Below are 14979 nucleotides of genomic sequence, written 5' to 3' on the forward strand. Positions count from 1 at the left end.
CCTGCTGAATTCTTTCTATAGTTTTACCACGCGTTTATAAAATGGTTGAATTCGTCTATGTCTAGTCGGTCTACATATATGTATATTCTCTTAATTGGATAAAAGTTTCTCTAATCTGTTTTATTAAGGAACATTAAATTAAGCATATGCTTTATTCATGCTGACTTGTTAGAACGTAGATGATTGTTTAAAGTTATTGTGGCTTCATGAGAGATTTATATAGTATCAAACAAATTAAACATATTTTTAGATGGCAATCCTATGTTACGACAAGGTGATACTGGAGATTGGATTGGAACATTTGAAGGACACAAAGGAGCAGTATGGGGTGTCGCATTAAACCCACAAGCTACACGAGCTGCTTCTGGTGCTGCAGACTTTAATGCTAAAGTTTGGGATGCTATTAAAGGGGAAGAAATTCATTCATTTCAACATAAACATATTGTAAAATCTGTAAACTTTAGCACAGATTCAAATCATTTATGCACCGGTTCTAATGAGAAACTTGTAAGAATCTATGATCTTAACAAACCCGAAGCAGTACCACAGGTATATATTTATAACTGTGTTTCACGAGTACGTAATATCTTGGATTACTCTATTTAATCAATAACATCAATAGGTTTTCTCAGGTCATAAAAATTATATCAGGCATGTTACCTTCTTCAATAATAACACAGCATTGATTACTTGTGGCGATGATAAAACATTGAGAGTTTGGGACAGAAATAGTGGCCAAGAAGTAAAGAGGTTAGATTTTCCAGCAATCCCAAATTCCATGGAAGTATCAAGGGATGGAAATATTATTACTACAACTCATTCCAATATAGTCACTTTCTGGAATAGCAGAGAGTATGTTTATTTCTTAACATTTTTCAACCATAAATTGATAAGTTATATCATAGAATAAAGAAAAGATGAATGTAGCAAAAGAAGTTCAAGGTTACTAACTGTGTAATGTACATTCTTATGCATCTGTTAGTACAGACACATTAATATCCTGAACATGGATTTGCTACGAAACCTTCAAGTTAACCTTGGCCCATTGGGAAATATTTCCTAGAGCAATACTTTACATTTTAATAAGTTTCTTATCTTTTATTCATGTTTCTCAATTATACCAATAGCACTCGAGCTAATTTTTAATCATTTGCAGATTAACTAAATTACGTGAGTACACTGCGCCAACACAAATGAATAGTGCCAGTTTGCACCCAGATCGTAGTATTTTTGTATGTGGAGGAGAAGACTTAAAAATGTATAAGTTTGACTATGCTACAGGTGCAGAAATTGGTAGGTTAAAGTTTAATACGTAGGTTACAAGTAAAGTTATCAATTATATTTCTTTACATTTAAATATTTACAAATATTTAATATCATTTCTAGAATCATTCAAAGGGCACTTTGGACCTGTGCATTGCGTACGTTTCTCACCAGATGGTGAATTATATGCTAGTGGTTCAGAAGATGGTACCTTGAGATTATGGCAAACAACTGTTGGTAAAACTTATGGTCTCTGGCGATGTATAGAACAAGCACCTGCAATACAAGAAACTGCTGCTGTGCTTAATAATAAACAAGAAGTTCCTGCCAGTTAAAAATCTAACAATTCATAAATAGTGTAAAGTATTTTAACATCCAAAAAAAAAGAAAAAAAAAAGAGAAAAAAGAAAAAACACTTTATTAATAGAAGTGTATAAATGAAACAACAAAGAACGAATTTTCACGATGATTCGTATCGAAATTGTATTTAATCGGCTGATGTGTGCATGTCTGCCATACGTTTTGTAAATATCAAATCTTTATGAAACATCTTAAATCAGCCTATCAATCGTGGTACTCCGGAGAAGACTAAAAAGCGGACCAACCTTCATTGTAGTCTGATAGATCGTGGAAGTGTGGGACGCCGTTCACTATTTATTATAAAGAAGAAAAAAAAAAAAAAAGAAACATTAACATTTATTAACGTTATACATGTCACTATTATACTACAAAATTAGATAGAAGTGTAATGACAAAAAGAAAGACAATTCAGAATTAAATTTTGTGTTCGCATTTGTTATTTTCGTGTTATAATTACTATACAAGTATAAAAACGATTTGCCTGGGACGATGCCAGCACAACTCCTTTACAATATACATATCACTCATCCGCCCATTATGATATCCACTTGTTTATTTCTTTTACCTAACAAGTGTCAATATCAAGAAGAACCATGACAATTTATTGAAGTCCTCTTTATCCTCACACTGAGATCACTGTACAATATTCCCTTCAAACTGGCAATGACAGCTTTATACAAAGGCACATCGTGTACTGACCTCTTTACACTTTCGTTATTCAAGTACATCTTCTCTTGTGAATTAAATACTTCTTATAATCTACAAAATAATAGTACTAAACATAACAAGTAAAATAAAAAAATGAGAGGTATTTCTTACAAAATGAAACAGTGTCATGTTTGAAATATATCCAGTCGAATATAATACGTGTGTGAATCTTAATATATTACTTTTGGGACACTCTTGACCTCTCTTCACGGCCGACTTATATCAAGATACACGAGGTGGTACGCATTCATCATGATCCCCGATTCGCGTTTCTGTACAAAGAATTGTTCGATCATTAACGATAAGCGCAGCTCGCCAGAAACTCTACGTCACTGTCGTTGTACAGTCTCTTGAAGGAAGACAGTGAGTCTCTTGCGTGTAATAGTTAATAAGCGACCAGTTATACGAGAAGTCTTTGTTAACATTTCCCCTCGCTCAACCTATGAATTGCGAGAGATCGGGTAACTTGAAGCCGTTGAACGAAACCGGCGTTGGTGCGCTTCTCAGGCTGTTTCTGTGTGGCACGAAACCGAGGAAGCTGGTCGGAGTAGTGAATTGCTGAAGCCTCAAGCTAGCTTCAGTGGCCGCTAGGACGAAGCCGCACTGAGCCGTACATACATCGTCACGTAAAATCGCCTCTCGAGAAGCTTCGCGTAGAAGCTGATTACAGTCTGTAATCCTCAGAGAAGCGCATTGAGTCTGAAACGGGAACAATGGGAAACGAATAAGAAACACGTTAAACTTTCCATCGAATCTACAACGATCGAGTATACGTTATTTTCCAAATATGAACAAAATAAGAGGGTATACGTACGCCTTCAGCTGTGCAAACACAACTGGTGCAGGGAGTAGGGAAACCAGACTCTCCCAGGGCCACGTTCCTTCCTCCGATTTGACAACCGTGCCTCGTTTCCCTCCAGGCAGACAGATCCATCATTGGCATAGAACTGCAGGGTACACGTGGATTCAAGAAATTGCTCGGCAAATCGAACGCCGCCCGTTGCATATCGGTGTGTTCGTCCATATTCTCACAGAGAACCTTCGACAACGTAGCCTTGCGAAGTTCAGCGAGCTGATGCTCCGTGAACCGGATGTTGGGGTCGTCGGTCTCGTACCAGAATCGATCGCATTTCCTCGCCTGCCTGAACTGTATGGCAATTATACAGGCGAACGTAGGTCCTACGAGCCCACCCTGAAGAGGTCTTTCGCTCATGCCACCGGGGAACAGATCGATGTCATCCACGGACGCGTAGATGCGTTTCATGCGAGCTATAACTTCCGGTGCCATTTCCCTCGACAAATCTTCGAAAGTGGTAGCTCTTTTCAGATTACACAGAGCTCTGTAATTATTATAAGACGGTATACCGTGATCTCTAGCTCGATGGATATTTAGCGCCACCAAGTCGATCCCGGAATACGGAATTCCACGAATTTCGAACAAGTGATTGGTCACTTCGCCGGTTATAAATTGATCTAAGGTCTCCATAGGAGTGGCCACTAACCCACGTGTCATTTCATCCAGCATACCACGCTGATACAGTGCATCGGGATCAAAGAAGCCGTCTCTCAATAGAATAGACGGTTCTATATTCTGATAATTGCGATCCATCCTTGGCAAATGCGGTCTCAAGAGCGAATGTCCAATTCTATAAGCAGCAGTAGCAAACTCCGTGAGCACGCTGGGGTTGCACGTAGGCGAGTACTCCTTGTAGTAGCCCTGAGGTAGAAGCTTCAGTCCGTAGAGGGTAACAGCGTTCCAGCCGAGGATTCGTGGCAGGAATTCGTTGTACGTGATGTGTTGCAGCATCGCGCTGATTATACGTCGAGACTGCTGGAAGAGTTTTTCTCCATCCCAATGAGGATTCACTTGCCTCAGACCCTCCACGATCCTGTTATGCTCGCGAATCCACATCGTGTGCATGACGGTCAGTGCAGGCTGTTCAGAGGCTCTACCATCGCCACCGATAAAGCAATAGCCGGACTTAGCTTTACATTCCGGATGCGTCGGGGATTGTGGCAGCAGATCCTTCGCTCCGCGATGTGGACTCTGAGTGGCATTCATACGGCCATTGAAACCGCGTAGAATGTTGCAGATGCAAGTGTTTTCACCGTAAACCACGGATCCATCGAGGAAACCGGTGTTCTGATTGATCTGCTCCCTGGGTCCCAGGTGCTGTTGACCTGGCAGCGATCTCATAGACGGGAAACACATTCGTGCACCTGAAGTTACGTTCACCGTAGGGTAGTAATTATCCCCAGGTGGTACCGGGAATGGATTGCATTCAGGATGAACCGTGCGGGGAGAGTCGCAAGGACGGCAGCTGGGTATAGACTCAGCGAAGCCCTTGTGAATGGGCGTCATTGTGAGGTCGTGGTCTAAAAACTGAGCAAACTGCATAACCATTAGCGTGTATCGATTATGAAGATTGGAGATGTCAGGATGGATCACCGTGGAGATCACTCTCGGATTTGGTAGAGGCACTCCTGTGGCTGATGTCATTCTAGGCTTGGAGACACCATCCTCGTAAATTGGAGGCAGCAATCTGGCGAATGTCGTCAACGACTTGCCTAGATTGGGGTTACGTAGATTGTTACAGTGACCTGACAGAGTCCTGTATGGAGAAGTTGGGTCGCAAGGACTGTCGTCTACAGGACACTCGACTTCGTCGTGGTTCGTGGGCTTCTTCTGAGCCAGGAATCCAGAAATGTCAACGTTCTGCAGCAGATCAGAGAAATCGCTGTTGGGGAAACTGAGGATGTTATCCGTGGTGTCGAAGATCTGTCGTTTCCTGCGTTTCAAGCCATGGATGCCGTTTAAAATTTCATTGGTAGCCAGTTCGTACATAATGGACGAATTGGCCAATAACAGAGCATCTCTGTTAGCTTTGGAGAAACTGGCAGCTGTCCCGGCTGGTGATTTGGGATCTGCTATTCTCTGCTGCAACCACGAATTGTACTCCAGTTGCTTCCTCTCAATTAGATCTGCTTCCGCCTTCTTGACAGCTGCTGCTATCAGACCGGGACTGAGTTCTGGAACGTATTCCGGGATCACGGATCTGCTGCCACTCACTACCTCCTTCACAGGTTCTGGAAGTGGTTCCTCTCTCCACGGAGTTATGTCAAGTGGACTATGTTGGACGCAATTGATCCTAGCGTTCAGATAGGGATCTTGCTGGATGAATGCTTTCGGCTGAATCCTTTCGATCTTCGCGTTGGCACAGAGAATACCAGACAGAGAAACTTTTCTAATTTCAGCCAGTTGTGCCGAGGTCAACCCCGAAGGAGGAATGTCGTTCTCGTACCAGAATCGATCAGAGTTTCTGATCTTGACGAATTGCCTCTTTAGAAGGCATTCGAACGTTGGACCCACTGTCGCACCCCTTTTGGGAATTTCTAAGATTCCACCAAGCAGAAGGTCTATGTCTTCCACTCGAGAATACACGGATTCCAACATCCTTACGTGTGTGGCACGCATCAAAGGTTCCAGATCCACGAAATTCTGGACCTACCAACAAACGAAAGGTACGCTTCAATTGTATTTTTATTACTTTCCAAGTTTATTACGTGAAAAATATTTTTTGTATAAATTTTGGATTCAGGAAACCAAACAAGATATTTTGATTTCGTTTTGCTTTTTTAAATCTCGAACACTAAAGTTATACAAGATTTCGCGTAAACGATATTTTTTAAATAGATCGTAGATTCTGTGAATTTATTTTATTCGGTGTTTTAAACATTTGAAGATTAGAAACGCGAGAGCCAATTATACAAAAAATAATTTTTAATTATATTTTATTTTAGTTCTTATTATTTTTAATATCTTTTTTTTATTTATTTATCTTCTGAATACATATGTATGATGTATCGTGTATAATATACTAACAAGTCTATCACGATTGGTCAAATGACCGATGAGTGATAAAATTAAAGTATTAAAAAAAAAAAAAAAAAAAAATGGAATAAAAAAGAGATATTGTAAAATTAATAAGTATATTATAGTAAAAATCGCAAAATCGTGGGATCAAAGCAATCTTTAGTCGAGTGTCGAATTTTCATTAAGAATTAAAAAAAAACAGTCATTTAGTCCGCGGTACCAGTCATTTAGATACCATCGTCAAAAGTCCCGTGTGAAATTTAAAAGGTAAATTAAAAACAAAGCTACCGTAGCACGGTATCCAAACGAATCCACTGGGAAAACAGTTAGAAAAATAAACCTACCGTGACATTGTGTCCAGAACAATCAGCCACGAACTCGATGTACCCGGGAATGCCGTGGTCACGGCCCATGTGTACGAAGCGCGTGTTTACGTCGACCCGCGGTTCGAAAGCGGGCTGACTGAAATCGAGGCTCACGCGATTGGCCGACGCGACCACGTGGTCTTCCAAGCACGTGGCATCGCGGGTGTCATGTTTACGCAGCGACGTGAGAGCGCGCAGAGCTGCCAGCGCGACAGCGTCGTACGTGCCTCCCACGTTAGAGGACGAGTATCCATTGTAGAATCCGCTCGTGACAGGCAACAATTCAGGATCCGTCCGAGCACCCTCCCCGAGAATGCTTGGCACGTATTCGTTCAGAGTGACATGCTGAATCTGCGCGACGACCAGTCGACGAGCTTCCAGGAATAACTTGGTGTCGTCCCAGTGCTCGTTGCCGGCTGCCAATTTTTTGGCTAAGCGATTGTGCTCGTTGAGAAGCGCCGAGTATATAATCCCTATCACCTCGTCCTTCGTGTCGTTGCACGCGTCACAGGCAGAGACGTTTACCTCTCCCTGGTTGTACGTTCTGAGTCGGTGTAGCTGTTCATCGGTAGATCCGTAGATGTGCGAGCCATCCAAGTAGGCCGAGGCTCCGTTCATCTGTTCCCTGGTCTCGAAGTTGCACTTGTGCACGGTCAGACTCGGTACAGAGCGCCAGTACTCTGTGCATTCGCCTTCTTCGTCGTGGATCTCATAGCATTCCGGGTGTCTCGCCTTCTCTGAACAGCACACGTCCTGTTTGCTGCTAGGGTGCACCGTGGCTGCGATGTCCCGCAGTATTAACTCTGACCAGACTCCGGCTAGGCTAGTCAGACCCTCGTGAGTTTCCGGTGATGGACGCAGATGGCTGAGCAGAGTCGATACTAATTTCGCGGGGGTTGGCAGCACGTGGTTCCCTATTGACTGTCTGGGACTAGCGATGCCTGGGAACAGCGAAAGGTAGACATGGCTGTTTAGGCGCAAATTTTTGGATCTATGAAAAGGCGTTGACACCTTGACAAAGAAGGCGGTTCAAAGATTCGTATATATGTGTACTTAGTCCAGCCTATTTCCTAACCTCAGGGTTAATCTGTCGGTGTGTGTTCGCGTAATGGATGTCGGATGTTAATTACGGCGTTTGACAGAATTTTCTTTTCCGATTGACACTTTGACTGCCACGTTCAGCATACATGACCAGTCACGGTTCCTCCTGTGACGCCATTGGTAACCGAAGCGTTTGAACTACTTACAATTCTAAAAATTCAATGAAAATTGATAGTTGCTCGATTGTCAATCATTACCAAAACACCACCGGTGGTTACCCATGACAGCCACTAAGATAAACGCTCAATTGGATAAGAATGTGGGTTGTGTAATGAGGAAGGTGGGATCTACGTGGACAGGATGTGGACTAGCTGTGTAAATGGAGGATATTTGACATAGAGTGTTAGAGATATGAAGACGAGTGCATGGTCATCCACGATTTTGATCATACAGTATAGTATAATGAAATATATTAAGTTATATATGTAGGATTAGAAGATTGGACATCTACAGAATGAGACATGGGGTAAGATAACGCCATAAAACTGTGAAAATTGTGGAAAAGTGGATTATTCTAGATTAGGAAGTTCTGATCAAGGATAGCAAGATTAGATATAGATAATACGAGCTCTTGAAGTAAGGTATAAATGTAGGATGCTAGGGGTTGAGAGGGAGTGTAAGGGAACACTTGGGCCTACCTGGCTGGTGATAATAAACAACAGTTTCGGGTTCAGATCGAATGTTCATGGATTGTATGGATGGGATGTTTCTGAGTGATAGAGAAAGAAAGCCTGTGTGTGAAAGAAGAGAGACTGCTAGGTTAAATAAGAGTGCAAGGGCTGTCTTTAGAATTTTTAGCGAGGACTGACATGAGAATGTGTCATCAGTTGTCAATATACTCTTTTAGCTTATACTTTACTCCTAGTATCATTTAACTCGTAATATATATATTAAAATAAAATAACATTTCTTATACTTTATATTTGCCAATCAAACAGTATCCTTACATATATATGATATTTTAAGATATGTATTTTTTATATATTTTATATGTTGTATTGTATTAATGTAGTTTGATATTATATTATAATATAATAATTATCTAATTAATATAATATTATATTAATATAAGGTATATATAGGATATGTATATTATACGTTAAGATACATTATAGTCTAGATTATATTATATATTTGAATGTCTTTTAAGAAGGATTGCACAGAGTGAAGGATTAGAGAAACGAAGAAAGAGATTTTGAAAATTTGTAGAATTCCCTTTTCAGAATTTTCAATTTCTTTTTCGAGGTATTTTAATATTTGGTATTCTTTAGTAAAATATATTAATAACAGTATTTTCATTTATTTCTATAATTTTATTTCGAGAAAGTTATTTATTAATTAATTACACCAGATATGTAATAAAATTCTGCTAATTTTCGCAATGTACGATGATCATTAAAGATTTATAATCGATCCATCCGCAGGAAAATGAATTCCTCCGACACCTTTCCTAAATGTCACACGATCGTAATTTTGAAACAATGATCGCCTCAATTACGCGTGAGCTGTTGAAACGGTCATTGCGTGGAGAAGCGTAGACGTGTTTTCTAAATTGCACCGATACATTGTCACACACACTCGAAGGATAATTTCCCGTCTACGTGGCTTATTAGCTCTCACTTCGCGAGGGTGTGCGAGGTAAATGAGATTAAATCGATGCTTGTCGTGGATCGTGATCGATAATACCGCGTCAAATTAGACGTTACCTAACACGCTTTATTATTCTTGGCCACATTACGCGGGAAATCGACGAGTTACCGTTGCCCCGAGCATATAATTGTGTACACTTTAACACGCGACAAATTGTGTCAAACGCAGGTAATTTTTCCTTTTATTGCTTTTGACGGTGATATATAATTATAAGTAGTAGGTATGAAATAAAAACGCGTAGTTAGACATAATTATGGAATTAAAATGGAGAATATATACATGTACACAGCTATGAAGTAGAAATAAAAAGAATACATATTTATAAATATTTATGGAATAAAAATAGGGGAATATATATTATAAATGGTTACGAAATAAACGTAATAGGATATAGTATACTATTTTAGTTTTTAATATAGTATCATTAATTATTGGTAAATTACAGGAAGAAATAAGTTGGAATTATTCTACTTTGACAATTGAAAGTAGTGAATGGATATTTAAATTTAGGGTTTGAAATATATATGTATATATAAAGCTTGAATGTGTAATAGTGACGTCAATGTGTGTATGATTATAGGATTTATTTGCGAATACATAGTACCACAGACGATGACGAAAGGCTTTCGATTTCTAATAAGCGTTATTCCGTTTCAATGTCGAACATAATTAAGAGAGGAATAGACGGTCTACCATCGACCTAGAAAGTTGTAATAAATTTCGCTATCTCCAATGACAAGAAAGATCATCGTATCGGTGAGAGGAATAATCATATTCGTTTAAAGTAGAAAGTAGCTTTGCATTATTTTATGAGTCTACGTCAAATACAGCTAACAATGTTGACTGCAAGATATATACAGTAACGAAGCCAGTATAGTGTTTTCTAAGTAATTTTGAAAATGCTGTGAATATAATCCGGATAAATTAATTTTTATACAGTATTGCGAGAATATAATGACTAATTTTAATGATACTTAAAATTTATTATCCCGATAATTAATTTTTTGTTCAATATTCGCAAATTTTTCTTTTATCCCTTACTAAATTTTATAGGAGAGAATAGAGAAGGAAAATTAAAGAAAGAAATCATGATTTTCACTTCAGTCATCCGCACCAATCACCAATAAAATTCTAATTTAGCTAGAGGTAATTTTGGTTATTTTTAAAACTTCAATACAAGTAAAGATGGGATTATTGATTATATATTACCAATATCTTATCGATACTTCATTGATACTTAACGCTAAGCCTATCATGGTTTAACTGACTCTCTCTTAACTTCTAATTTAAAATTCTGCATTCAATGTTATAGCTTTGCTTACTTGACTACGTGATCATTAGTATTCATAGAATAAATTTTTCAATATTTTCTCTTCTTCAATTTTTTTTTACATTCTTCTTTCCTTTTTTTATTCATAGGATGAGGAATAAATTTTTCAATATTTTCTCTTGTTCTTCAATTTTATTTTAGATTCTTCTTTCCTTTTTTTATTCATAGGATGAGGAATAAATTTTTCAATATTTTCTCTTGTTCTTCAATTTTATTTTTTAAGATTCTTCTTTCCTTCTTCCATTCATTGAATGAGGAATAAATTTTTCAATATTTTCCTTATTCAATTTTATGTTTTAAGATTTTTGTTTCTTTTTCTCATTCATTGGATAAAGAATAAATTTTTCAATATTTTCCTTATTCAATTTTATTTCTTTAAATTCTTTCCTTCTTTTATTCATTGGAAGAGAAATAAATTTTTCAATATTGTCTCTTATTTAATTTTATTTTTTAAGATTCTTCTTTCCTTTTTTTCATTCATTGGATGAGGAATAAATTTTTCAATATTTTCTCTTATTCAATTTTTTTTTAGATTCTTCCTTTGTTTTTTCATTCATTGGTCAATTTAACCGACCATGATAGGTTTACTGTTAATGACATACTGGTAGTACCATCAAGATATGAATAAGACAAGTACACGAATGGACAGTATTATATTAATCTTAACGTTAATATAAATTTATCGTTCACATGTATATATAATATTACCTATATACACCCATACTTTTTGAATAATCTCATATTCTACTATTGAGGCTGTATGCAATAAATAAATAAATCAGTTACTATTTCTATCCCCCCACTATTTCCTTTTCAACGATAATTCTAATATCTTCTTCGAATAAATTTACCGATATCACACCGATATTATCCATGTATCGAATTACCAATAGCATTCTGATATTATCCATATCCATTTCAACAGTCCCATCTCCAAAAACCACGCGAAAAATCATCGAACTTACCGTCACACCATATGAATCACGTCTTCTGAACAATCTCGCGAAGCAAAGGACCTAATCAGCCTCGAAACGTGCACCTCGCGTCGAAATTCCGTGTCATGGTTACGCATGGCTATCCTGCTCGATGAATCTTGACAGCGAAGTAGGCTGACAATGAGCCACACGTGCCATCCTACGCGACTATCGTCGTCTTTTTCGCGGTTCGATACACCTATCGATACGCCTGTACGGACACTTAACGATTTATGGCATCGCGAAGATGGCGTTGGATCGAATGTTGGATCGGCGAGCTCGATCGATCGATCGCCGCTGTGGTAACGAATATTCGTCTAACGATGAAACACGGGCGAACAGTTCGAAAAGTATTTTAACAAGACTCGTCCTTGTCCCTAATTAGGTTGATTCATGCGCGTGTGTGGTGACAGGCATGGGAAACTGCGGCATTTAAATATCGCCGTAAATGTATATATGAGAGACGAGACTGTTGCCACTGATTGCTCGTGGGTGCCACCTGGCTGATCGTGAGATCGCTGTCTGACGATTCGTTTTAGATAGATCATTCGAGATCTCGGATTTTCGTGCATTGTCCAGTGTTGGTTCCTCTAAGTTCGATATTGGGAAGCTCTGGATTAGCTCAGGTAAGCTTGAACGCTTTTTAGGAAGACATTCTGTCTAGAATACCGGTTTCCTCGGCTTAAATAATTTGTGACGTCTAAAATTAGACATAGGAATTATGATAAATTTGATAATTATTTTTAAGCAGAAGATAGGAATTTAAAAAATTAAATATCGCGAGAGGAATCTTTATTTGGATGGTGTCACCCTGCATCGAGATCTATCTTTGCTTCGAGGAAACCATCCAGCTTATTACCAATAGCATTCTGATATTATCGATATCCTTTTCAACAGTCCCAAATAGATCATTCGAGATTTCGCGTTTTCATGCATTGTCCAGTGTTGGTTCCTCTAAGTTCGAAATTGGGAAGCTTTGGACTAGCTCAGGTAAGCTTGAACGCTTTTTAGGAAGACATTCTGTCTAGAATACCGGTTTCCTCAGCTTAAATAATTTGTGACGTCGAAAATTAGACATAGGAATTATGATAAATTTGATAATTATTTTTAAGCAAAGGATAGGCATATAAAAAATCGAATATCGTGAGAGGAATCTTCATTTGAATGGCGTCACCCTGCATCGAGATCTATCTTTGCTTCGAGGAAACCATCCAGCTTATTACCAATAGCATTCTGATATTATCGATATCCTTTTCAACAGTCCCAAATAGATCATTCGAGATTTCGCGTTTTCGTGCATTGTCCAGTGTTGGTTCCTCTAAGTTCGAAATTGGGAAGCTTTGGACTAGCTCAGGTAAGCTTGAACGCTTTTTAGGAAGACATTCTGTCTAGAATACCGGTTTCCTCGGCTTAAATAATTTGTGACGTCTAAAATTAGACATAGGAATTATGATAAATTTGATAATTATTTTTAAGCAAAAGATAGGAATTTAAAAAATTAAATATCGCGAGAGGAATCTTTATTTGGATGGCGTCACCCTGCATCGAGATCTTTGTTTGCTTCGAGGAACCATCCAGGTTATCAATTCTCGAAGCAGGATTGAGTGCTGCAATGGAATGCAATGGGTTGTCATAGAGCCTATAAAACCATTGCCAAAAAGTTCGATGGGACACAATTTGACAGTTCATCGTGTGCACCACGCATCATAGAAGACTTCGAGCCTCCGTTTATTTTACACCATCAAGAAATATAGATTATAATCAGAATTAAAAGTCCCTTTTGATTTATTAATGCTATCTTTACCACATCTGTCTGCATAGGATTAATCTAGCAGTAATCCTACATCTCTATTCCATTTTGTCCTGTTCTGTTCTTGTTAACTCTATATAACACTTTTATCCGATAAGAAAAATTTGCGTGACCTATTTATAAATGCGAGGAAGAATTGGCAGAATTTTGGAAATTGTTGCATGTCTGTAGAGGACAAGAATTTATTTGACATATCCAGAAGAGGATTATGTAAACGTTATAGTGATTTAACATCGATTCGTAAAATTGAACACTAATGGCCTTTCATTAGACCACAAGTCAAGAGAAAGGCCGGAAATGCTAGGACAAACAGTTCGACAGATAGTAGTTCAAATAAAACTAGGCCATTTTGCAATTTGTCGTTCAATGCGAATTGGAAAAGTAAAGAAATGTGGGCAAATAAATTTTGTTTGAAGAGAAGATGATCTGTGAGATTTAATCATTATCATTTTCTATAACCCGGACTACAGTTACACTTCAAAGATATATAATAAATAAATGGATGAAAAATATTGCTTTGATAAATAAACATATAGTGAATTAGTAAGCAATAAATACAAAATAACGAGCAATAAGAAAATATTCCTAATATACAATGAAGAATAAAGAAGAGAATTCTGATTTTTCAAGAATGATTCTAAATTGCCAATAAATAAAAAATTTAAGGAGAATTTTAAAATTGATATTTGTAGGATCTCAATGTTAGAAATTTCAAGAAGAACGAAATTAATTCTAAATATCGAAAAGAATATTAATTATCGTGTAATAGATTAATAATTAAGAATTAACCCTTTGCATTCAACAATTTTTTCGCTAAAGAAGAATAGGAGTTCAGAGATTTTCTGCTACAAAGCTGACGATATTTCTTTGAGCAGTAAATAAGAAATCGTATAATAATTAACAGATAGAATTATTTGACTTCGATACCTCGCACATCCTTACATTACCTCAAATTTGACATATTAATGAACATCGATCTTCGAAATTTTATCAAATGGTGACTGCAAAGGTTTAAATAGTACAAACTACACTCAACCTGCATTAATCTCATCGAACCCTAAATATTCCTAACACCTCAACTAATAAATAAACAAAAAATATGCAAAATCCAAAATTAACACAGTACAAATTTCACGAATAATTCTTCGCCTCGATATTAAAAAAAGGAAAAAAAAAGTACATCAGAGTTTCAATCAACAACTCTGATTTTACTCAACTTATCCCAAATTCAAACTTATCATCCAGCTCGAAAATGGCTACTCTATCATCACGCTCATCAGCATCGCATAATTGGACCACGTTAATCTCAACAAATTTTTGGAAATCGTAATTTATTATTAACTAAACAAGCTCATCAGAGAAATCTTTTCGAAGAAATTCCTCGATTACCATATTCAAGTTCAAGGTGCACCCAAGGTGCAGCCGCAAAGCCGAATTGATCGGTTGGCCGGACATTCGTCATCCTCTGTCTATCATGAAGCGACCTTAACGCGACGTGTTACGTTGTACAAATTCTTCAGCCCATTGCTATTCTAGTCGACATC

At 37.8% G+C, this 14979-nt stretch overlaps 2 protein-coding genes across 2 annotated transcripts in view; one reads left to right on the top strand and one right to left on the bottom strand.

Annotated features, from left to right (window-relative positions):
- wmd (serine-threonine kinase receptor-associated protein wmd) overlaps nucleotides 1–2369 on the top strand; it is a 3034-nt gene extending 665 nt beyond the window's left edge. Inside the window, exons 2-5 of the mRNA XM_017907827.1 lie at nucleotides 251–549; nucleotides 623–852; nucleotides 1157–1293; nucleotides 1387–2369. Coding sequence (XP_017763316.1) covers nucleotides 251–549; nucleotides 623–852; nucleotides 1157–1293; nucleotides 1387–1598 — 878 coding nt within the window. The 3' untranslated portion in view covers nucleotides 1599–2369. The remainder of the gene's footprint in view (nucleotides 1–250; nucleotides 550–622; nucleotides 853–1156; nucleotides 1294–1386) is intronic.
- LOC108553059 (uncharacterized) overlaps nucleotides 2366–14979 on the bottom strand; it is a 74552-nt gene continuing 61938 nt past the window's right edge. Inside the window, exons 5-7 of the mRNA XM_017907815.1 lie at nucleotides 6550–7511; nucleotides 3146–5836; nucleotides 2366–3030 (exon numbers count right to left, since the gene is read on the bottom strand). Coding sequence (XP_017763304.1) covers nucleotides 2767–3030; nucleotides 3146–5836; nucleotides 6550–7511 — 3917 coding nt within the window. The 3' untranslated portion in view covers nucleotides 2366–2766. The remainder of the gene's footprint in view (nucleotides 3031–3145; nucleotides 5837–6549; nucleotides 7512–14979) is intronic.

Source organism: Eufriesea mexicana, unplaced genomic scaffold (assembly GCF_001483705.2).
Source record: "Eufriesea mexicana isolate 0111107269 unplaced genomic scaffold, ASM148370v2 scaffold33, whole genome shotgun sequence".
NCBI lineage: Eukaryota > Metazoa > Arthropoda > Insecta > Hymenoptera > Apidae > Eufriesea > Eufriesea mexicana.